Source organism: Gambusia affinis, linkage group LG20 (genome assembly GCF_019740435.1).
Source record: "Gambusia affinis linkage group LG20, SWU_Gaff_1.0, whole genome shotgun sequence".
In the NCBI taxonomy this organism is placed as follows: Eukaryota; Metazoa; Chordata; class Actinopteri; order Cyprinodontiformes; family Poeciliidae; genus Gambusia; species Gambusia affinis.
The window spans coordinates 22,751,407-22,776,334 of record NC_057887.1 but is presented as its reverse complement, the minus strand read 5'-3'; the positions used below and the strand labels follow the sequence as shown (position 1 = coordinate 22,776,334).

General features: G+C 43.7%; 1 protein-coding gene across 1 annotated transcript; it reads right to left on the bottom strand.

The window, feature by feature from the left end:
- Nucleotides 1-611: 611 nt before the first annotated feature.
- On the bottom strand, nt 612-22,315 carry si:ch211-183d21.1. The gene is made up of 12 exons (XM_044101638.1): nt 22,179-22,315; nt 20,127-20,979; nt 19,329-19,509; nt 17,868-18,007; nt 14,701-15,266; nt 14,017-14,290; nt 12,203-12,398; nt 10,647-10,831; nt 9,700-9,795; nt 4,170-4,331; nt 3,200-3,293; nt 612-2,559 (listed from the first exon to the last, which is right to left on the bottom strand). Exons 2-12 carry the CDS (start codon nt 20,935-20,937, stop codon nt 2,496-2,498), a joined length of 2,769 nt encoding a protein of 922 aa, XP_043957573.1. The 5' UTR covers nt 20,938-20,979; nt 22,179-22,315; the 3' UTR covers nt 612-2,495.
- Nucleotides 22,316-24,928: the final 2,613 nt, after the last annotated feature.

Genomic DNA, 24,928 nt, shown 5'->3' with positions numbered 1-24,928 from the left:
GGTAGAAAAAAATACCGCCACCTGCAGGTGGGAGTTAGCATCACTTCAACCCAGTGTTTTTGACTGTTTTAGGGATGGATTAATAAATGTAAAAAATTCAAATGAAATTTAAAAGAAAATGGAGAAAATCAGAAAAAGATGTGACATTTAAACAATTCTTTTCATAATTAACAACATCCACTGTTTCATTAAAACACAGAACAGAGTTTACCATAAAATATTCAATTATTCATTTTATATTAGAACAAAAAAGTGAGGATCAGTTGATTTTGAGTTAACAGTAGTCACTTGTGTGTCAGATTAACAGCTGTACCGGAAACACAATACAAAGGTTCCTGCCAGAACCTTAATACATTTAAAAAAAAACGTTTAAAGATGTAACCCTAACAAATTACATTTATATATCATTTTCAAGCCTGCTCGATTTTTTTGTTTGTTTTTTACGAATAATTAGGTAATAAGCTAAGAAATTGAATTTATTTATTTTTTTAGCTGTAAACTAAACTCTTCAAAATGAACAGAAATAAAAATCTTAAATGTATCATTTACTAATTTCAGTTTCTGAAGTGAATTCCTGCATCTGTAATTCAGAAGAAAAATGACAGAACAAGTGAAGGTATTTCAGTTTAATATGTGAAACACTGGAGAGGAAATGAACACTTAATGTGTTGATAATAAAAGAAAAACTAAAATAATTTCCAGTGTTTTCAGTGACATGGAGAAATTTTATGCTGCAGGGAGTCAATTTATTCAACATCTGAAAAACAACAGCTTATAACGACTGTTCTACGGCTGAATGAACAAATAAAAAAAATTACATTTTAAAAAGAAAATGTTCATAATTTACAACATCCACTGTTTCATAAAAACGCAGAATAAAGTTTACCAGAAAATATTCTATTACACAGAATAATGACGGCTGCATGCTGCAGAAGTGGCCTGATTTGTAATAATTTCCCAGGTTTAACAGAGGAACAGAAACATGGAAGCAGCAGAACTCAGAGGAACCTTCGGATCAGATTTCAGTAGAAATAAAATAAATGCACAGATTTCAGTTTTTCAGGCAAACATTGAACATTTCTGAGGATCTCATTGGATGAGGGCAGAGCTGTAGTGCACATATAAGTAAGAGATCAGCGGATTGGACGATAAGTTTCTGAGTAGAAATGCACCGATTGCAGTTGCTGGGCCGGTCCGGGTTTTGATTTCTGTAGATTTCTGTAGAATTACATAATCCAGATTTCCCTACAAAAGCTACAAAATGTTGTTTCTGACAGAATTCATCATTTAAACACTTATATAAAGAAGTGAATATTGTTATCAGTTGTTATAAAGATACTTTATATATCAAATTTAACTGTGTAATTCAACACGAGCTGAGAGGGGCGGAGCTACGCCTCGGGGGCGGGGCTAGGTCCACCCCATTGGGAATGAAATTTAAGACTTGTACAAAAGATGATAAATTGGTGATAAATTTGTACTTACCCATTACGTACTTGAAAAAGCTCGCTAGCTCGTTAGCTAGCCCTAAAAGGTATATTAGCGGCTAGTTAGCTTTAGCAGCAGAATTCAATGAAGATGTCTGCATCTGACTCAAACTTTAGCCTGACAGAAAAGTTCTCAAAAATAAAAAAAACTACATAGGAGATAAATAGTCAGGTTTTAGAGAGCTGTCAGGAAGTCTGCCCCCTACTGGGCGGAGTGTTTATATCCCTGGGTTTTCTGTTTACTGTAAACATTTTGTGGAAGGAAAACAAAAATACAAAACACTTGTTCATCCTATTTTCGTATCTTAAAAAAAAGATCAATGATTCATAAAGATTCCTGTGCGATCAAAGTTCAGATATTTGAAGTTTGAAGGAAATTTTAATTTAAGCATGAAACCTCCTGACTGTTGTTTCAAGCTGGAAAATCGTCCGATTCCAATAATCAGCAGAGCAATCGGTGCATCCCAATAAAAAACGCCAGGGATTCGGTTCACGAGAGAAAAACAACGTAATTTCCAAACATTCCTCATTTAGGATCATTTTTCTTCAAATTCTCACTTAGGAAAGTGTAAACAATTCACTTCAAGCAAGACATAAAGAGTGGTTACAGGCACATTCACATTTAAGGGACAAACGATCTAAAATAAAACCGGACCGTTTTTTAGAACAAGGATTATTTAGGAGCTTCCTGCAAAAATGACCCAAAGTAAAGTTGTTTCAATTTAAAAAGTGGAACAAACAAATCAACAAATGAGTATTTAGGACTCACATAAAAAAGAAAAAGCGTTTCCTCTTCTTTTTGAATTTCTCTTACAATCGATAACCAGCAGTTTCAAAGAGTCGCACGTCCGTCTTTAGAAAACTAAGTTATCATCTGCTGCGCGGTTCCCTCCTGAACAATTACAAAGTCATTTCCATCGGAGATCCGCCTGCAGCGTCCGCTCACGAATACCTGAAAACATCCTCTGACTTTCACTGATCGGCTGCCAGACGCTGAAAACACGCCGGTTATAGATCCGACAGGCCCTCTGCGTGTTCGCTCAGCTCCATGGTGTAGTAGTCCAACGGACGCCTGCAAACAAACAGCATGAAAAAACGATTCCTCGAGTGATTCAAATACCTCGATTATTAAAATTCCTCGAGGATAATTAATCTTCTTTGAAGCTTCGTTAATTTATGTTTTATAATTTGGTGCGCCGTGTTCCGGCCGGGTCGTTATTTGCGTTGCGCAGCGCTCTCACTGAGTTGTTGACGAAAGCTAAGTGTTAGCAGCATAACGTCCAGTTTTCACGTTCGGCCCGGTAGGATTTTATTGATTCATGATAATGTCCGGGTCTTTGTCGTCCTTAAAATGACTGGCGCCATGCCTGGAGTTCGGCAGCCTCTCTCCTCCAGGAGCTGCTGGTTCAGAGCGAATGGCGGGAAGAGCTGCAGGTATTTATACAGGTGAGAGGACAGACTGAACACGGCAGGCGGCCGAGCTTTAGATGTGTAGCTTCAAGGACAAACCGAATATAAATTTCATATCATCCTGGTTGCCACTAATGGGTGGCATTAAACAGCTGGTGGATGTTTCTGTGTGACGAACGAAGGTGTTAAATCCCTTCACTAATATGAACACAAAGCTATAAATGTCTGGGAGAGGTCAGAGTTCACCTGTTAACCTGTTATTAAAGATTAGCTGAAAGTCGAGGCATTAATTAGATTCTCACCTCCTCCTGTAGAGGTACGTGGACAGAGCCGCTCCGAGTCCGAGCAGCAGCAGAACGGCGACGATGAGTCCGATCTGTAAACCCAGAGCCGACGCTGCAACGCAAACAGAACCAGAGAAACTTCCAGCAGATTCATAGACTAAAACATTACTTTCAAGGGTCTGTGGACTTTGTTCTAAATATGTGAGGAACAAAATCAGAAAGTTAAAGAACTTGTTCATATATTGCTGTATCTAAGAATATTAATGGAAAGTTGGGTGGAAGGAAAAATTGAGCTACAGGAGATACAAATAGATTCAGAGATTTACACAAAAATAGTTTGTGGTCTAAATTTATGAGGTAAAATATATATTTTTTTATTAGCTTAAATAAACTGGACGTTCATAGAATACTGTATCTAAGCACAGAGAGAGAAAGTTGTGGGGAAGGAAGAAGTTCAGATTTTCAATTAAAATAAACTTTAGTGGTTTGTGGGTTTTCTAATTTTATGAGAAATATTTTTTTAGAAACTGAAACTAGCGACTCAGATTGCTGTATCCAAGCATGGTGATGGAAAGTTAAGTGGAAGGAAGAAATGGGGTTATGGATTACAAGGACCTACTTCCTCTGTTTGGTTTTCACAATCTATTTGTATAACTACGAAAATAACAGGGAAACAGTGTGAAGATTTTTACAACAAATGATTTTTTCTTCTCAGAGGAAATTAATTTTTTTTTGGATATTTCACGAATGGAAAATTTGACAGCCCATACATGCGGCAGGTTTGGACACATTTTAGAATAAAATGTGATGATATTGATGAGCTTTCACACAGAAATCCTGATGCTAAACTATATTTTACTGTCTAACAACAAGTTTACTGTGTTTCTGAACTAATTTCACACTCTGTTTGTTAAATCGTCGTTAATTCAGCCGATTAGCAGCGGTTTGTGTGAATAAACGAGTCTTTCTGCGTTTGGTCCGTCCTGACCTGCTCCGGTGTAGCGGCCGGTGCTGGGAGGAGAGCAGGCCTCGGCCCGAGCAGCAGAGTCGGCGCTGGACGTCTGGATGATGAGCGCCCTCTGGTGGTCAGACAGCGCCTGGATGTCGCCCTGCACCCGCAGCCATCCGGACACGCAGGAAATGTTGGTGCCTGCAGCAAAACGGGGAAACAAACCGAGTTTAAACACGAAACAGGAAGAAATCTGAGTTTAGATGCAACTTCCTGCCAAACGAGGATAAAAGTTAAAAACTGAACGGATCCGTTTTGCCTCAACTTTACAGAGTGAATTTATGTCTGAAGATCTTTGATTTTTCAGGATATAAGAGGCTGTTTGGGCTTTTTTTAGTAACTTTAGCTTAATAACAAATGAGGTTGCAGCTGATGATTATTTTAAAAATAGATTAATCAATTATTGTCATGAGTTGTGGAGTGTGGTGAGGCAGACGCAGCAGACCCAGATGAGGTGTAGATGCAGGAGTTTAATGAAGAATAAACCAGAAACAAAGTCCACAAACCTGGCAGCACTGCTGAGCGGGAGGCTAAAGCTCACAACAGGTAGCAACAGGATATTACGAGGACTAGACGTGACTGACGAAAACGGACGTAACCAGACGTACACGAAACAAGGCGTTAGCAGACGTAGGACCCGACGAAGACAGACACACACAGGTGACACTAAATACACAAGAGGGTAATCAGGGAACGAGACACACCTGGGAACTAATCAAGGGAAGACAGGACAACACGGAGACTCAGACACACAGGAAACTTCAAAATAAACACAGGAAAACACAGAACCTGACAGTACCCCCCCCTTAATGGGCGGCTCCCAGACGCCCAAAAACTGAAACACAACAAGGGTGGGTGGAGGGGAGCTGGACGGGGGGCCAGAGTCTATGAAAAAAAAAAAAAAACGAAAAACAACCTATCAAATAGGCGGAGACACGAGGGTCCAAAGTCCAAAAAACAAAAACAAAACAAACCCAACTGGGTGGGCGGAAACGCAGGAAGGCGGGAGCCACGGAGGAGGTCAGGGGGCCGACCTCGGCGCAGGAGGCGGGAGCCACGGAGGAGGTCAGGGGGCCGTCCGCGGCGCAGGAGGCGGGAGCCACGGAGGAGGTCCGGCGGCCGTCCGCGGCGCAGGAGGCGGGAGCCACGGAGGCGGTCCGGCGGCCGTCCGCGGCGCAGGAGGCGGGAGCCACGGAGGCGGTCCGGCGGCCGTCCGCGGCGCAGGAGGCGGGAGCCACGGAGGCGGTCCGGCGGCCGTCCGCGGCGCAGGAGGCGGGAGCCACGGAGGCGGTCCGGCGGCCGTCCGCGGCGCAGGAGGCGGGAGCCACGGAGGCTGTCCGGCGGCCGTCCGCGGCGCAGGAGGCGGGAATCACGGAGGCTGTCCGGCGGCCGTCCGCGGCGCAGGAGGCGGGAACCACGGAGGCGGGAACCACGGAGGCGGTCCGGCGGCCGTCCGCGGCGCCGCCGAGGAGGGGTCTCAGGAGGAACACAAGGAGTCTCGGGAGGAGCACAAGGAGTCTCTGGGGTCTCGGCAGGAGTCTCTGGGGTCTCGGCAGGAGTCTCTGGGGTCTCGGCAGGAGTCTCTGGGGTCTCGGCAGGAGTCTCTGGGGTCTCGGGAGGAGTCTCTGGGGTCTCGGGAGGAGTCTCTGGGGTCTCGGGAGGAGTCTCTGGGGTCTCGGGAGGAGCACAAGGGGTCTCGGGGGGAGCACAAGGGGTCTCGGGGGGAGCACAAGCAGTCTCGGGGGTCTCGGGGGGAGCACAAGGAGTCTCTGGGATCTCGGGACTGACACTAGGGGTCTCTGGACTGACACTAGGGGGCTCTGGACTGACACTAGGGGGCTCTGGACTGACACTAGGGGGCTCTGGACTGACACTAGGGGGCTCTGGACTGACACTAGGGGGCTCTGGACTGACACTAGGGGGCTCTGGACTGACACTAGGGGGCTCTGGAAACTCACTTGGCGGCTCCTGCCGCGGAAGCGGTGCTGGCGGCTCCTGCCGCGGAAGCGGTGCTGGCGGCTCCTGCCGCGGAAGGGCTGCTGGCGGCTCCTGCCGCGGAAGGGCTGCTGCTGGCTCGGGAGGCACGGGAGATGTCGGAGCTGGTGTGGTGGAACGGGAGGACAGAGATTCGGGTCTGGGAGGCAGCGGTTCTCCAGCCATGACTGCTAGCGCTGCCTCACGCTCCCACTCTGCCTCCCTCTGCAATTCCACCAGCTCCGGAAGCGGAAAACGTGGAACCCAGTAGTCCCGCAGCAGACCCAACCGGATGGCAAATCCGAGCCTTCGCCAGGCCGTGTACGGCTTGGCCATGGCCTCCTCATACTCGCGTATGGTGTCCATTAACTCCTGCATCTCTTCTGGGTCCATGATGGTACATGCGTGCCTCACCTTTCAGTTTGGTCGGGTCCTTCTGTCATGAGTTGTGGAGTGTTGGTGGTGGTGAGGCAGACGCAGCAGACCCAGATGAGGTGTAGATGCAGGAGTTTAATGAAGAATAAACCAGAAACAAAGTCCACAAACCTGGCAGCACTGCTGAGCGGGAGGCTAAAGCTCACAACAGGTAGCAACAGGATATTACGAGGACTAGACGTGACTGACGAAAACGGACGTAACCAGACGTACACGAAACAAGGCGTTAGCAGACGTAGGACCCGACGAAGACAGACACACACAGGTGACACTAAATACACAAGAGGGTAATCAGGGAACGAGACACACCTGGGAACTAATCAAGGGAAGACAGGACAACACGGAGACTCAGACACACAGGAAACTTCAAAATAAACACAGGAAAACACAGAACCTGACAGTACCCCCCCCTTAATGGGCGGCTCCCAGACGCCCAAAAACTGAAACACAACAAGGGTGGGTGGAGGGGAGCTGGACGGGGGGCCAGAGTCTATGAAAAAAAAAAAAAAACGAAAAACAACCTATCAAATAGGCGGAGACACGAGGGTCCAAAGTCCAAAAAACAAAAACAAAACAAACCCAACTGGGTGGGCGGAAACGCAGGAAGGCGGGAGCCACGGAGGAGGTCAGGGGGCCGACCTCGGCGCAGGAGGCGGGAGCCACGGAGGAGGTCAGGGGGCCGTCCGCGGCGCAGGAGGCGGGAGCCACGGAGGAGGTCCGCGCCCTGGCGCAGGAGGCGGGAGCCACGGAGGCGGTCCGGCGGCCGTCCGCGGCGCAGGAGGCGGGAGCCACGGAGGCGGTCCGGCGGCCGTCCGCGGCGCAGGAGGCGGGAGCCACGGAGGCGGTCCGGCGGCCGTCCGCGGCGCAGGAGGCGGGAGCCACGGAGGCGGTCCGGGCGGCTGCCGCGCGCAGGAGGCGGGAGCCACGGAGGCGGTCCGGGCGCCGCCCGCGCGCAGGGAGGCGGGAGCCACGGAGGCGGTCCGCGGCCGCCCGCGCAGGAGGCGGAGCCACGGAGGCGGTCCGGGCGGCCGCCCGCGCGCAGGAGGCGGGAACCACGGAGGCTGTCCGGGCGGCTGCCCGCGCGCAGGAGGCGGAACCACGGAGGCTGTCCGCGGCCGCCCGCGGGCGCAGGGAGGCGGGAGCCACGGAGGCGGGAGCCACGGAGGCGGTCCGGCGGCCGTCCGCGGCGCCGCCGAGGAGGGGTCTCAGGAGGAACACAAGGAGTCTCTGGGGTCTCGGGAGGAGTCTCTGGGGTCTCGGGAGGAGTCTCTGGGGTCTCGGGAGGAGTCTCTGGGGTCTCGGCAGGAGTCTCTGGGGTCTCGGGAGGAGTCTCTGGGGTCTCGGGAGGAGTCTCTGGGGTCTCGGAGGAGTCTCTGGGGTCTCGGGGGGAGCACAAGGGGTCTCGGGGGGAGCACAAGGGGTCTCGGGGGGAGCACAAGGGGTCTCGGGGGGAGCACAAGGGGTCTCGGGGGGAGCACAAGCAGTCTCGGGGGTCTCGGGGGGAGCACAAGGGGTCTCTGGGATCTCGGGACTGACACTAGGGGTCTCTGGACTGACACTAGGGGTCTCTGGACTGACACTAGGGGTCTCTGGACTGACACTAGGGGTCTCTGGACTGACACTAGGGGTCTCTGGACTGACACTAGGGGTCTCTGGACTGACACTAGGGGTCTCTGGACTGACACTAGGGGGCTCTGGAAACTCACTTGGCGGCTCCTGCCGCGGAAGCGGTGCTGGCGGCTCCTGCCATGAAGCGGTGCTGGCGGCTCCTGCCGCTGAAGGCTGCTGGCGGCTCCTGCCGCGGAAGGGCTGCTGCTGGCTCGGGAGGCACGGGAGATGTCGGAGCTGGTGTGGTGGAACGGGAGGACAGAGATTCGGGTCTGGGAGGCAGCGGTTCTCCAGCCATGACTGCTAGCGCTGCCTCACGCTCCCACTCTGCCTCCCTCTGCAATTCCACCAGCTCCGGAAGCGGAAAACGTGGAACCCAGTAGTCCCGCAGCAGACCCAACCGGATGGCAAATCCGAGCCTTCGCCAGGCCGTGTACGGCTTGGCCATGGCCTCCTCATACTCGCGTATGGTGTCCATTAACTCCTGCATCTCTTCTGGGTCCATGATGGTACATGCGTGCCTCACCTTTCAGTTTGGTCGGGTCCTTCTGTCATGAGTTGTGGAGTGTTGGTGGTGGTGAGGCAGACGCAGCAGACCCAGATGAGGTGTAGATGCAGGAGTTTAATGAAGAATAAACCAGAAACAAAGTCCACAAACCTGGCAGCACTGCTGAGCGGGAGGCTAAAGCTCACAACAGGTAGCAACAGGATATTACGAGGACTAGACGTGACTGACGAAAACGGACGTAACCAGACGTACACGAAACAAGGCGTTAGCAGACGTAGGACCCGACGAAGACAGACACACACAGGTGACACTAAATACACAAGAGGGTAATCAGGGAACGAGACACACCTGGGAACTAATCAAGGGAAGACAGGACAACACGGAGACTCAGACACACAGGAAACTTCAAAATAAACACAGGAAAACACAGAACCTGACAATTATTCTATTAAACCTTTCATCGTTTTTAAAAAACTGTCAATCTGCAAATTTCTCATTGAACCACTTAATCCTCCTCTGTGAAGTATTAGAAGTACATTAAACATATGCAAATAAATAATAATAAAAAATCAGAAAATAAACATTTTATTGCCCAAAATGCAATAACAGTATTTTTGTTTTCTATTTTTTAACAGAACTTGAATCTGGTGAAGCTCTGCCACTTCAGGAGCTTAAAGGACCTGAAATACAGATTAAAAACTATAAATGTAAAAAGGGATTTTGAATCATAAGTGTTTAATGTTATGTTTAATTTCAATTAATTAATTACAGACCCTGCAATTAACTCTCTTAAAAATCTGAATGGACTCCCATCAGTAATTTTAATTAAACTGCAAAAAATTCACCTGCGAAAGTTTTCAAATGTAGTGAGAAAACCTCCAAAGCTAATCACGACTTACAACTTTACTCTGGTATCATTCAGACTTTATTTTCACAATACTGTGACTTTAAAGGAAGGAACAGAAGGAAGCGACGACCCCTGACCTTGTAGATAGAGAGCTGAGATGCCGCAGTTGCATCTTTGCTCCAGGTAAGCCGCCACTTCCGCCATCTTTGCTCCCTGAATCAGACCGCTGCAGTCTGGGACAAACAGAGGAAACGTCTGTCAGGGTTCATTTAATCATTTTAGGAGAAGAAGAAAAAGAAAAAGGAGATGTAGAAGTTTGGTTTAATTAATTAAAAAACATTGTTTACTAAAGTTTTTCCTGCTTGAATTCATTTCAAAGATATTATTTAGTCTTTAAAATACTAAAACTTGCACATCACTTAAAATTTGTGTCCATCTGATGACACAATTTTTAAATATTACACCAGGTTACTCAGTGCCTTGCATTTTAATCATAATACGTCTCTCACTCTTAAAGGGGCGGTGTTCTGTGTTTGGTGCCATTTTATAGCACAATCTATTTTCAGGTATAAAATGCTACATATAGCAAATATGACTTAAAAGAAACTTAACTTTGTAATATAATGCCTTAAAATTGGGCCTCTGTCTCTTTAAGAACGCCTGCGCTTCCTGAAGCTCCGCCTCCAGGAAGTCGTCCCAACATGGCTCCTCTATTAACCCTTTAATGTTTCTACCAGCGTTGCTCTGAGCAGAAGCTCCTATAATGAGCTCAGCTGGTTGCTAATTGCTGCTGGCTAGTCTGGAGGAGCTGAGAAGGGGAGGAGCTGCGCCTTGGGGGCGTGGCTAGGTCCTCCCAGGTGTTTGAACACCTGAATGGCTGCCATGGAGAGTAAATGCTTTCCTAAACATGCATGGAAGAATCAAAGCAACACTCCATGTTTTGATGATGAAGGAAAGACATTAAATCAAAAAGTTTAATCTTTATTAAAGATTTATTTAATCAGTTAATGCTCCTCATTTCTCCTCACAGGCTCTCTTAGCCTTTCAGTGTTTCAGTGAAAGTCTGCGTGTAAACGGCGGCTACCTCCTGGCTGCTCCTGCCAGCTGCTGGCCAGCGGTCCGAGGCAGAGGTCGATTTGACTGGAGTAGGCGGAGCTTGGACAGACGTTGTTGCTATGCGGCGTTGGAGACGAGCTGGTCCACGACGACGGGCTGCGGACCTCACAGCAGGAGCAGCGGCTGAGCGAGACGGGACCGATCCCCACGGACCTGCACAAGCAATCAACACACACACAGGAACACACAAACACACACACACACACACACACACACACACACAGAGAGGAACAAGAGGTTTTCATTTACTCAGAGCCTTTCTGGCAGCAGAGCTCCATCTTAATATAATGTAATCAGTATAATTCGTATTAGAGCTGAAACGATTAATCGGACTGATCCTGATTAATTGATTACTGAAATTATTGTCAACTAATTTAGCAATCGATTAATCAATCGATTCTACAAACTTTAAAAAAGGCCATTTGCTGAAAAAAACAACATATTCAGATCAATAAAGAACCAAAAACTATAAAAATATAAACATTATCCATTGGGGATTTTAAAGGAAAAACATTTTTGTCTGTAAATATTTTCTACCCAGAAAAACCCGTCAGTTTTAGCTTCAAATTCTGTAAAGAACACTTCTCAAATTAAAGCAAATTAAATCTTTTGCTATTCGATTATTGATCAGTTAATCCAAAAATAATCGTGGGATCAGTCCAACCCGGTACTGATGTAAGTCCAGCAGGAAGAGCTGAAGGAATGCTGCTATTGCGTCCTGGGCAATAAAATGTTTACTTTCTCATTTAAAATTAATTCAATTATTTGTATAATTTAATGTATTTCAAATACCGATAAAGGTGCAAATGAAAAATGTGTGGAATGTGACATTTTATGTATCCGGTTCATTGATTACTAAAATAATCGTTGGTTGCAGCTCCGGCTAACATAGAGCTGTAGTTGCCCAGTTGATATGCATCATTCTTAGTACAAATATATACTGCATTAATAATATCATAGTTTATTTCTTTCTCTGCCTCCAGGTTGGTTCTGAAAAAGTTGACACCTTCTCTCCAACGGGTCTGTCACGATAACAAATTTAACTGGACGATAAAATGCCCCAGAAGTTATCGCGATAAACAATAATATTATTGTTTTGAGACCATTTTTAATTAATATAATGGTAACTGCATAATAAGAAAGAACAGATTCTCAAAGATCAATAAACTTTAAATTCTAATGACATTTAACACTTAAAATATCCAAAATATCAAAAACAACAAATAAAATAAATCATAAAGTCTCTGAAAACAAATTTCTCCTTCAAAAAAGGAGCTAGTTAAGACTAAAACACCAGATTGAAGACTTTATATCATCCAATTTTCAGTAGAGAATGATAAAATCATGCAAACAGAAAATATTTTGCTCATTTTAGTTTATCATCTATTTAATAATTTACTGCTTATTTCAGCAAACTTCCTCTCCACACGTATAATCTTGGATAAAAGCAGAAATGTGCGTATTTCTAATCAGTAATCGTGGGTAAACACCATCTCTACCGCCGAAATGAAAACCATTTGTCACCTGACAGACGGCATGACTTGTCGCCCCCTGGTGGTGGACAGAGAGGAGAGCAGCCGCTGGTTCTCACTGAACACCAGCACGTCTCTGAGGCTGGAGTTGGTCAGCGCCGTGCCGGCTCTGCAGACGCTGAACAGGTCGTAGCAGAGGACCGCGGCTCCTCCGGCCGGCACCGAGGTTCCCTCAGGAAACGCCTGATCTGCGCCACAAAGACAGAAAATGTACGATTAATTTACCAGCTGGGATTAGAGATCCAAGTTATCCATTAGTGAGTTAATCCATCAACTACTGATTAACTAATAAGCAGCTATTTTCTTACAACTTTTCTCTTGTAACAAGAGCGACGAACGTCTTTCCATCATATAAAGGCAGCAGTTCCAAAATATGGTAAATAAAAAAAGTTAACATTATTTTGTGTCAGCTGCATAAAATACTGACAGAAAAAGGAAGTTTTCTAACTTTATTAAACTCAGATTTATAAAATACACCAATAAAGGAAGCTCTCAGGTTGCTGAAATACAGCAAAGTTGTGGAAATCAAAGTAAATTTTCCCCAAAAAAGTTAAAACACAAAAAATTAAGATTAATTTCAGAAGTTTTCTAAAACGCAAACAAAACAAAAAAAATACCACAAAACACTTTGAGCTTAAAAGTCCTAAAAGTACGAGACAAAACGGGATTTTTTAGATTAATCTCGGAAATTTTAAAACTTGGAGGTTTCAACGTTTGAAAACAATTTCCAGTTTTTTTCAAGAACATTTCTAAGATTAATCTCAAACTTCTGAGTTTCTTTTAGCATATTTTTCTAAAATTTCTCAGAAAATTCCACGTTTTGTTGTCCAGAAAATTTCTGAGATTAATCTCAAAATTTGGGGAGGAAATGTATTAAATTTTTATCTATATTGATCCCAACACGCCGTTGTACTGAATACAGAAATAATGTATAAAAAGAATAAAATGATCAAACAAGTAGATGTTCATACAGAAGAATAATCTCCTGAAAAAATATTAAAACTTCGCTCCATGCAGTGCATTAACTCCCGACAGTCTTTAAAATCAAAATGGAGTGTTTTTTCCATGATGTTACTTTATTTCTGTTAAGCACTACATTTTTCTGTTTTCGAGTCATTTTTAACAAGAAGTTATCGTCGCTCCGTTATGCGGCTCGGCTGAATGAAACGATATTAAGTTGATAACTTAAGGAACTTGTCGAGTGTTTATATATGAAAACAGAACCACATAAAGTGCATTTTTCATCCCACTACGGACTCTGTTTGGACCGTTTCTCATTCCCGTTTTGGTCTGGCCGCCATCTTGTGTCCACTGGCTCCGCATAAGGATGGCGAGTGGCGTCCTCTGCTGGATGGCGGCCAAACTACAACAATAAAAGAACCACTAAGGTGTCCAAACTTTTAAAATTAAAACCGTAAAGATTTATTCCTGAAGACATGCGTTATGTTTTATCTATTCAATAGTACAGTACTTAGTATTTTAATAAAGCAAAATAGTCTAATTTTTGAATTTGTAAATCATTTTTCAGTCTAAGTAGCAATGTGTAATTAATGAAAACAGAAAGAGTGTTAATAAAAGGAAAATACTTTGCTTTGTACTTAAATAAATGTTTAAAAATGTTTTATTTGTTTGTGAAAATTTAAATGTAATCGCAAATTCACTCCATTTAAAATTGTGGTCCAACCAAATCATCCAGACAAGTGGAGTTTGGGCCACTTTGGACCTCGTTGGTCTAAGCGCCATGAGTTGATTGATTGTTGACTAATTCTAGTCTAATAAACCATTTACTGACAATGAATGATAAACCTGCGTCATCGTCGTGTCCAACGACATAGAAGCCATCCTGGTCGATGACTCCTCTCAACGGGAGAGCGATGGCGGTACCGCCGGCGTCCTGGTCGAACACGGAGAGCACCAGGCCCCTCAGGTCGGTCAGCGGCGGCCCCTGCAGCTCCACGAAGCCCGCCTGCTGGCTGTGGTTGCTCCAGCGCGCGCTCGACACCTCGCTGATGACGACGCCTTCCGGCGCCGGAGGAGGACGGGGGCAGATGTTCTCCCGCAGAGGAGTGGGCGGAGCCACCTGCTCGGATCAAACCAGGTGAAGTTAGAGGAGAGAAACAAAAGTCGACGTTTTACAGAGAAGACATGGTGATCTGTGAAAAACTGAGAAACGTATATTTGACCCTTATAGATTTATTCTGCTTCTAACGTTTTGGCACATTTGAATATTTACTGTTTGCTAATTGGTGCTGGCTAGTCTGGAGGAGCTGAGTGGGGGAGGAGCTATGTCTCAAAGGCGGGGCTAGGTCCACCCAGGCATTTTGAATGGCTGGATGGTTGCCATGGAAATTAAATAATTTCTCAAACAGGAATGAAAGAATCAAGGTGAGACTCCAGGTTTGTTTTTTATGAGGGAAAAACATTAGAACATGATGGAAAGATCAAAAAGTTTTAAGATTTCTGTCCACTTTGTCTATTTACTGTCCTCACCGAGAAAGCCGACAGGTCCAGCGGGTAGAGGCCTCCGCAGCGGCTGAGTGCTTCATCGCCGGGCAGAACATCGGGATCCTCCAGCAGTGGCAGCTGCCCCGGGGTCAGCGCCTTGCTCAGCTCCTGCGCCTCCATGTCCGACCCCCTCTGCCGGTACACCACGGCGTCCAGCAGGCCCCGGGTCGGGATCCCCCTCTGGACCGCCGACGGCGGGCCGGACAGGCTGCGGTACAGCGCCACGGCGTCCGGCCCGTTCTGGATGGTGTTGGGAGGAAGGCGGAGCGACGGCGCCGGCGCCAGCCTGTCGCTGCCCAGCAGGAAGTAACCCTTGGAGGTGGTGAAGTGGCCGCTCAGGCTGATCTCCCGGTACGGCTTGTTGTTGTGCGCGCTGAAGAGCAGAATCCAGACGCCCTGCAGGGAGGCCCGCAGGCCCGACGGGTGCCACAGCTCGATGTACTCCCCGTCCTCGGCCGCGCCCGGCGTGTCCGTGTTCAGCTCATTGATCAGGAAGTCGCCGCTGCTGCCCGGCGGCAGGTGAGGTGGCGAATCCGTACCGCCAGGGATCACTGGTCAACAACAAGAACATTTTACCTGAGCGAAGTTTGTGTATCAAACATTTTAATTTCTGCTGCTATCATTTTTGAAGAGCCAGTGGCACAGAGCCACCAGGACCTCAGGAACGAAACAAACTGGAGTAACAGGGAACAACCAAGACAAGAAATAAACACAACTAGAAACACGAGGAAGGACTGAACTAAAATAAAACAGAAACAAAAATGATCCAGGAAAGAGCCCAGAAGAATCAAACCTCCAAACAACCCAGGACAAAACAAAATATCAGATATGGCTTAAATGTGCTACGTTTGTGCTGTTAAAATGAGTTTGTGCTGCTTCTGTTTTAAAGATATTCATGAAAATTTAAAGGTAAAAAATTCAACAGTCCAATTTACATTACCCAAATCAAAGAAATTGGTTTCTAATAAAAGGTTCTGGAGGTCATATAAGGTCATTTATGAAATTAAAAATGGTGTTAAGCAACTCAGAAATATTGTGATTAATCTCAGAAATTTTCTGGAAGACAATTGAACATTTCTGAGTTTCAAAAGTCAAACGTTTTTAAATTTTCAAATTCAAATTAATCTCCAGCAATTTTTCAACTTTCCAAACTCAGAAATTTCTAAGGTTTTTTTTTTCTTTTGCAACAATTTCTGAGATTAATCTAAAAATGCCTGTGGTTTCTGCTGAAAATCTTCTTCTCAATTTTTTGATTTCTCAGAAATTTCCTTGTTTTTGTTGTTTTTTCTTTGTTGAAAACATCTAGACAGTATTAGCTTAAAAACATACTTATTTTACTTAATGTACAACCCTAACCCTTTATCTCCGGCCATGTGGATTAGTGCTGCTGACAACGATCCTCAATCATTAGAAGGAATTTATACATCATTAACAGAACGACAGGAAAATATCTGGCAACTTCAAACCAGTAAACAAATCCAGTTAAAACATGTCGTCAAGCTAAACTGATTAAATACCTCAGAGAGGTGGAGAGTCATTATAGCCTTTTATTTCTGCTGTTACGTAAAGCAACAGCAACAGCCTGTTATATAAGCCCCCCAGTTTGCCCCGTTTGCCCTCAGGGACGTAAACACACCCGGCAGATGGCTGGAGGCCTGAATCTACCAGATCACGGCCTGTTTGCTCCGTTTCCACCCGGAGAATCGCTCCCACAGCCGGAGGAGAGGCATGGTGAGGCTCAGGAGGAGCTTTGCCCCCCCGGGGCATCTGGGCGAACAATGAGAACACGGCTCAGGGCGGCTCTGCATCTCCACCAGATCAGCAGACAAACACTAAGATACCTGTCTGTTTCTCTCTCCAGCAATACACAATGACGCGCGCCATCTTGGTAGGCGAACGCACAGCCGACCTCCAGCTTCCAGACCAACAAAAAGAAAACGTGGACACTCTGAACAAATGCGCAAAAGAAAGATAGATGAACAAAATGTCTGCTGTCAGGATCGAACCGTATGAGACGGAGAAGGAAAATAATTTAGTCGATGTGAACAAGCTGCCTCCGATCTCATGCTACGATAGCGTTAGCTAGCTAGTGAACAGGAAGAGTGCAAACAACAAATTGTAATCGAGTAATAGTTGTAATGTACTTTTATTGTTCATAATTTAAATAGGAACAAGCTGAGAGCTAGTTCTACTGTTGTCATAGCAACTCCATGGCAGCTGCCTGCCAAGATGGCTGCCAGTTACAAAATTCCAGAAGTGTGAGGTCAGATGAGTCAGATGAGAAATGTATGGGATCAAAAACCAAAAAAAGATTGTAATTGATGATTATTATTCCTATTCATAATGTTTGAAGCAGCAAGTCAAGCATAACAGTGAGGTTGAAAGAAAAAAACAATATTCCCACAAGATAAACCAAAACTTTCCTCCATTTCATAAAACAACTTGTTTTTGTTCCGTATTTTACTCTCCTTTATTGCTCACAGTGGTTAATTCGCTCAGCAGGATTCACCACAGAGTTTCAGTTCTTTAAGTGAATGAATCTGTTTGAATGAGAACCGTTTACTGAAAAACAAATTAACATCAAGTTCACCAGAAAATATTAACTAAATGTTCCTGTTTTTACTGCTAGTTTCGCATGACGGACAAGAAAACAACTTCACCCAAACATCTCAGTGATCATTTGGTTTCATTTCCTGTTTTTTGATATTGGTGAATTTAAAAATAACAGGATTTTTGCTGCTTCAGCATTTTGACTGAAACCCAATGCCAAGTTGTTTCTGTTACAACCCAGATTAACGTAGTTTTATTTAACATAACTTTATTCTCATATTATATTATTTTACGTTTTTCTAATAATACTATTACTTTTCAAATTTTATTCTGGTAATATTATTTTATTGTATTTTTACCACTTTTTCTCATATTATTACAAATTTATTCTCGTATTATTTTGACTTGCTGTCGTTCCACTTTATTCTTGTAACATGACTTTATTCTCCTGGTTCTGATACTTCGCCTTTAGAAAAGATTTTTATCTTTACTCCTGTTATTTCTGATAAGCTGAACAACATAAATGTTAGTGTTCAGTGACTAAAAACCAAAACCAGAAGGAGTCAAAGTAAAACCGCAGTGAGATGCATTCAGACGCTTACAGATGGTGTGGGGGCAGATTTTGGGCCAGGGGCATTTGTTGGGCAGCCCGGGAGTCTGTGGCGCCTCCCAGAAGGTGCCGGGATCTCTGGCCCAGGTGGCCACGCCGCAGCGACTCAGGTGGAAGCCGCCTTCTCGCAAACTGGAATCAGAAAAGAAACAAGTCTGGATTTATTTATCTGCAGGCGGAAAATAGCAGCTAGAAAAGCCGAGACAGAATTTGAACTACATCAGCAATAATACAAAATGAAGTATTGTAAACGGCTAAAGTGCAACTAGATCCCTGTGAAAACTTGGCCCCGCCCCCAATTTAAATTTTTAAGTGGGCGGGGCCAAAAACTGTTACCAACTTGGTAACTTCGTATTTTCAGGATTGTTTCTTTTTTTTTTTTAAGTTACTGGAGACAAATGTAACAACTTTTTTTCTGTGTTTCTGGAGATTTGCTTTAAATAAAATATTGCAGAATTCAACAAGTTTTCATGAAAATGTAAACTTTTGTATGTTTTATATGCTATAAAACATACAGAAAACATAATTAATGACCAATTTAGACAGTTTATCTACAAAAGATGATTTAGGGCTTAGCTACTCTTTAAACTTTAAAACAATAGGTGAAAAGTAATAAACATGCCTAATATTTAGGTTTCTAAAGTTACACTCCAAAAACTTTTTGTTCACATTGAGTTGTTATACATGACAGTGAATGAGGCCCGTTGTAGATAAAAGAGGAGTGAAAATCCATCCACTTTCTAACACCTTGTTCCTAATGGGGTCGGGAGGGTTGCTGGTTCCTCTCCAGCTACGTTCTGGGCGAGAGGTGGGGTCACCTGGACAGGTCGCCAGGGCAACACAAAGACACACAACCATTCACACACACTCACACCTAGGGAGAATTTAGAGAGACCAATTAACCTGACAGTCATGTTTTTGGACTGTGGGAGGAAGCCGGAGAACCCGGAGAGAACCCACCATGCACAGGGAGAACATGCAAACTCCATGCAGAAAGATCCCGGGCCGGGAATCGAACCCAGGACCTTCTTGCTGCAAGGCAACAGCTCTACCAACTGCACCACTGTGCAGCCCAGGAGTGACTATCTGTACAAAAAATCTTTTACATTAATTCTGAAAAATTTATACAAAGAAAAGTGCAAATTTTTGAGTTTGAAAATTAACAAGAAAAGAACTCAGAAATTTTAAGATTAACCTCAGAACATTTCTGGGAAAAATGTTCCACAAAAGCCTCGAGACGCCGTCGTAGTTATAGACTGATAAATATATTTTCAGAAGGTTTCAGTGAGTGGAGGCTATTTCCATCCACCGCTGACACCATAAACTGAAGAGGAAGTAAAGTCACACGCCGACTGCGTCAACGTTCCTCCACTGGATAAAAACCCCCAGAACTCAAAAATAACCAAAGAAAAGTTTGAACACATTTATGAGGCAGAGCTGCTGACGGTCAGACCTGGTGCTGAGCTGGAACGGCAGCCTGCCGGGGATCAGCGTCTCCGTCAGGTTGGAGCTCGGCTTGTTTCCAGGCCCGGCGAACACAAACGCATCGAGAGGCTGCGTCTGCCTCAGCGGACTCCCCACTGGGAAGTCTGCAGCTCTGCCGCTGTAAATAGCCACAGCGCCAGACTCATCGCCTGACGAGAAGCAGAAACAGAAACAATCAGCCAAAGAGAAACAGATGAACAAGTCTGTTTCCGTCTGTTTCTGAGGCTTAAAGTGATTTCATTAAGAAGCCACAGGAAATGCTGGAGTCATCTGAGCGTTTTTGGTCCAGAACGTCACTGCCCCTCCCCAACCTGCTGCTGCACATCGACAATATGCTTACTGGGAATGTAGCTGCTTGGAGATATTTCCAGTCACTGAGGATGTGAAAATGAAAACAGCGCCACCTATCTTTGTTAAAACTGCAGTAACCTTTATATAATTTTTTTTTTTACATATTTGTTAAAACTGTCACAAATAAAAGCTACATTAGCTACTAACTTTGCTAGCTTGGTAATAAGTACTAAAGTAACTATCACTGCCATTTGTCTTAGTATTACAAAGGTGACAATAGTACTCAGAAATTATGATCTAATAATAGTTGTAAAGTACTTATATTGTTTATAAGACAGGAACCAGGTCAGATCTAGTACTAAGCTTGTGGCTTCTTTATTGTTGTCATAGCAACTCCATGGCCACTGCCTACCAAGATGGCCGTCAGTTACAAAGTTTCAGGAAGTGTGACATCACATGTATTCAGGGAACTAACCTTTCATGTATTTCTTGTTGACGGTCATAAAGTTGAGTCCATTCCTGGAGGTGTCCACGTCCATGCTAACGCTAACCTTGTCCGTTTTCCCATCCCACACCACCAGCACAACGGGCCCTGCAGCCGAGGCGTCCGTCAGCTCCACCGACCCGTCCACCTGTCCACTGCCCAGCTTCAGCTCGTTAATGAAGGGACTGGTCAGCGGCGCGGCCGGCGGGGTGCAGTTGTTCCGCTGACCCGGAGACGGCAGGGACACCCGGAAGCCCCACTGGTCGTCCGACAGCAGACACCTTTCGATTGACTCGTCCGCCTCGTGCGCCGCTTCGTCTTCAACAAACGCCGGCTCCCCGGGCGTCAGGACTTCCGCCAGGAACTCGGCTCCTCCGGAGCGCCGCGTCATGTAGACCACAGCGTCCACCAGCCCCACCGCCGTGACGTTCATCTTCTCCACGTAGCGGGTGGCGGCGGTGCGGTAGAGGACCACGGCGTCCGGGCCGTTCTGGACCGTGTTTGGGGGAAGGAGGATGGCCGGCTTGGGCACCAGGTCCAGGGAGCCGACCAGGAAGAAGCCTCTGTCGTCCGTGCTGTGGTCCTTCAGGTCCAGAACCTTGTAGGCTACGTTCCCTTTGCCGTTATAAAACACCAGGGTGTAGCCGTCCAGGGAGGCCCGCTGTCCACTGGTGTGGTAGAGCTCCACGAACTCGGTGGTGTCCAGTCCGGGGTTATCAGCGTTGATCTCGCTGATGATGAGGCAAGGGTCTGCACCGACCATCACCAGCAGGTAGAAGCAAATTGATAAAGTAACAAACATCTTCTACAACTTTTCTGGAAAGCTTTGACGGCACAGCAGCTTCTGGAAAACAGAACGCAGGATCATCGGCATAACGTCTAATTTAAAGAATAAACTGAAGAAATGCTGATATTTGTTTTAAAAAGTGACAATAAAATGTACCAGACACCAAATAAACACCAAGTTCAACCAAAACAAACAAACAAACAAACAAAAAAGTTTAGTTTGTTGAAATTGCAGAAAACAGAAATTTCTAGAAAACTTTTCCAGTTTTCTAGAAATTAGAAAACTGGAAAAGGATCATTGTGGATCTTTTTATTTTTCCCTGCAAGTTAACAAATGAGTCACTTCTCATCATTATTGAAAGGAATCAATACACAGATATTATTAGAGTTGACCCTGTTTTTTTGTTTTGCATATTCTTTATATAACCTATATATAAATTGTAATCTCATGACTTATTGTATATTGCGATAGCCCTAAAAAGCTGCATTTATGTATGTTTTTTTATAGTTTGTGCTTATTTACTGCTATTTAATGAGTGTGTTGTTCTGTCAGCAACCTTTTGTGTTCACCGGTTAAGTAATTGTTCCTAAATTAATTAACATTATTTCAATCATATCAGCATATTACTTGAAAATGAACTCAAAGCAACATGATCGTTTATCACAATAATTACTGGGACAATTTATCGTCCAGCAAATTTGTTTTTGCCACTTTCACGCGATCTCTGTATCATTTGAAATGTATTTTTTAAATAGAAATCTAGAACATAATATTCCTAAAATAGCTGTATTAACATAATGAACGACTCTCCTGTGTGTTTTTTGTGTTCCCATTGACAGTGGGAACCCGCGTCTCATCCATGAGTCACGAAACGTTGCGAAACACATTGGCAGGCAGATGGAAACTTTGCCTGAAATATGGAAAAGCTTCAGATGTGATCAATGAAGGAAAAGCTCACGCAGACTGAAAAAAAGTTGCATGCAAGCTAATTTTTACACAAGATGTGACTAAATCTCCTACATTTTTTTTTTTTTTTTTTTAGTGTCTCTTTATGCGGTTTTATTGGTTTAAAGGCGGACAAACGTTGCTATTTGGGAAGCTGTGGTCCCATTCTGGCTCGGAATGATCTGCCACCTCCAACACTTATTCCAGTCACGGTCAGGCTGCTGCTATGCATGCATCTTTCCATCGGAAAAAAACCCTGTCAATCTGCTGAAACCCTGCAAACAAGCCTCTGTTACCGCGCTGAGACTTACCGGGACTCCTGCGGTTCGGTGTCGGCTCCTAAACATCCGAACTTTATTGTCTGGGAGGGAAAAATGGAGGCAGGCTGGAGGGAATAAAGTGGTAAAGTTTGTTTTCTGCTCTTCGCCGCTCCCGTCATTCACAAAGCTCCACTTTCTCTCCCCCCGTTCAGCTCGGAGCAGTGGGCGGTCACAGTGACAGACACAAGGGAGAGCTTTTTCTGTTTTCCCGGGGCTCAGATTCCCACAAACCGACACCAAAAAACAAAAACAAAAAACCACGGAGAAAAGAAACAAACAAAAACCACAGGACAAAGTTTGAAGGTTGAAAATGTGTCTGCGAGTTCATCCCCAGACGAGACGCCCTGCGGACCTGAAGGGGCCCCTGACCCCACTGTGAGGAAAAGTCCCGCCCATCATGCGTGACACATCCGTGTGAAGAGACTTGATTCACATCCTTACAGCGCGTGCATCAGTATTCACACCCACGCAACTTTTTCACGTTCTCATCTTGTATGGAGAGAAATTTGGTCCAATATTATAGCAAGTAGCAAACTCTGCAAAATTCTTAAAATTTTGCTGATCTTTTTTTCCCCCACGTTTTAGAGAATGAACAGAATGACAATAAAATAGGATTACCACTTTTATTCACTGATCTGTTTGGGATTTTTTACAGCGGCGTGTCGGAGCCAGAGGCAGATAACAACAAAAAGAGGACGACATTTCTGTTTCTGGTTTCCTAGAAAACAAAACAAAAAAACAAGAACATTCTCTTAGCACAAAAACTTGAAAATTTACCAGTAAAATTTCAAATATTTTCCAAAAAACTTTAACATTTCTGAGTTCCAAGAGTCGTACATTTGTGAGAAAGAAATGTCAAAAATATTTTAGAAAAGAAATTCTTTGAGCTCCAAAAGTCGAAAATTTACAAGAAAAAAATCTGACATTTTGAGATTAATATCAGAAATCTTCTTTTTAAAAAACTTGAAAATTTGCAATAAAAGACTTCAGAAAGTCTAAAATTAACCTCAGAAATTTTCTAGAATAAAAATAAAAACAAGAAAATATGTTGAGGTCAAAATATTGAAGAATTGAGAAAAAACACAAATTTCCAGATTAATCTCAGAATTGTTTTCTTTTAGAAAAAACTAGGAAATTTCCCAGCTCAAAAAAGTAAAACATTTTCTGAAACTCAGAATATTTCTAAGTTTTTCCAGAAAATATGAAAAATTAATCTAAAATATTTTGAGATTTTCTCAAAAATGTTTGCTAAGTGAGTTGTATTCAATCGATCGCTGATTGATCACAAAAATTCCACATAAATTTTATTTTAAGTTGAAAGTCTTTAGAGAGAAATTTGTTCTAATATTTCTGCAAGCAAAGAAGACATTTAAAAATTTGAATTTTAAAGGAAAAAAGTGTTTCAAAAATGAAACTTTTGCAATAAAGAAACAAGTTTTGAGAGTAATTTACTAAATCAATCCAACAGTTGAATCTACATTCATGTTATTTTCTGAAGAGAAACATACAATATTCACACCATGACATGAGAAATAAAAGGGTAACCAAGGCACAACCAGGTGGGACTCCGCTTTGTGAGAAACTGATCTGAGTTCTTCATGTTGTCTGTTCTGAGTCCAAGATTAGAATTAAAGATCAAATTTATAAAAAAATTTAAAAAACCCCCAGAATATTACAGACATTGTTGCTTTTCATCACGTTTACCTGCTAACTCATTGCTGCTTCAATGATAATGTGTTTTTATTTTTCTAATTAAAGGAAGCTGACACATTATTCACAACTTTTTTTGTTACAAAACGTGCAGAGCTCATTTTGATTTGGTTCCCCTTTTACTCTCATGCCCCTTATAAAAACCTAACAGGAAATAGAAAATAAATTTGATCAAAAATAGTCATAACTTTCTATTTAAAGTTAAAGCACTTAGTGGTATATTACTATTTGCTTTCTAGCTTTGGAACAAGTTAATCTGCAATAGAACAAGAATGCAGCAGGTGGAAAATATTCTCTGAACTGTCAGCTGAGTTTATTTTACAGAATAAACTCATAAAACAAGTTTAAATGGTAAAATAAAATATTGATGTTAAAGGAAGTAACGCCTTGAAAACACTAAACAACAGATAAAGACAACAGAAGCTCTGAATGCATCCAGAAAAACGTTTGGATTCAGTTTCAGGATGACAGGAAAGTGGCTGCGCCCCCTGGTGGTAGAAAGTGAAAACTGCCAGGAACCAGATTAAAGGTTGCTGCTTTTCTTCTGTTATAAAAAAAGAAAACTTTATCAATCAACAGATCAGGTTTTTTTTTTAATGAAGGTTAAATTAAACAAGTAGCACTCAAAAACAGAGAATGGAACTCCAACTTTAATGTTTTAAACTTAATTTGTTACATAGAGTCGAATTAAGTTTATCAAATTTAATTTATTCACGTTTGACAACTTATTAAACTTAATATATTTGATTAGGTAAACTTAACCTCATTACTTGTAAGAAATTCATTAAAAAAAAAGTTGGATCACCTGTTTCCTTTTTTCAGTGTACAGTGAAACACGGTGGTGGCTCAGTGATGCTTTGCTTTCTTTAGTTGTGGAGAAAAATATTAATTCATAAAAATATCAAGAAATTGCATTCAAAATAACTGGAGTGTTATTTAATTCACTTAAAAAATGGAATTTTATTTGGTATTAAAACTTAATTGTGGATTTTACTTGCAGATTTGCACAAAATGTATTTAACTCTATGTTT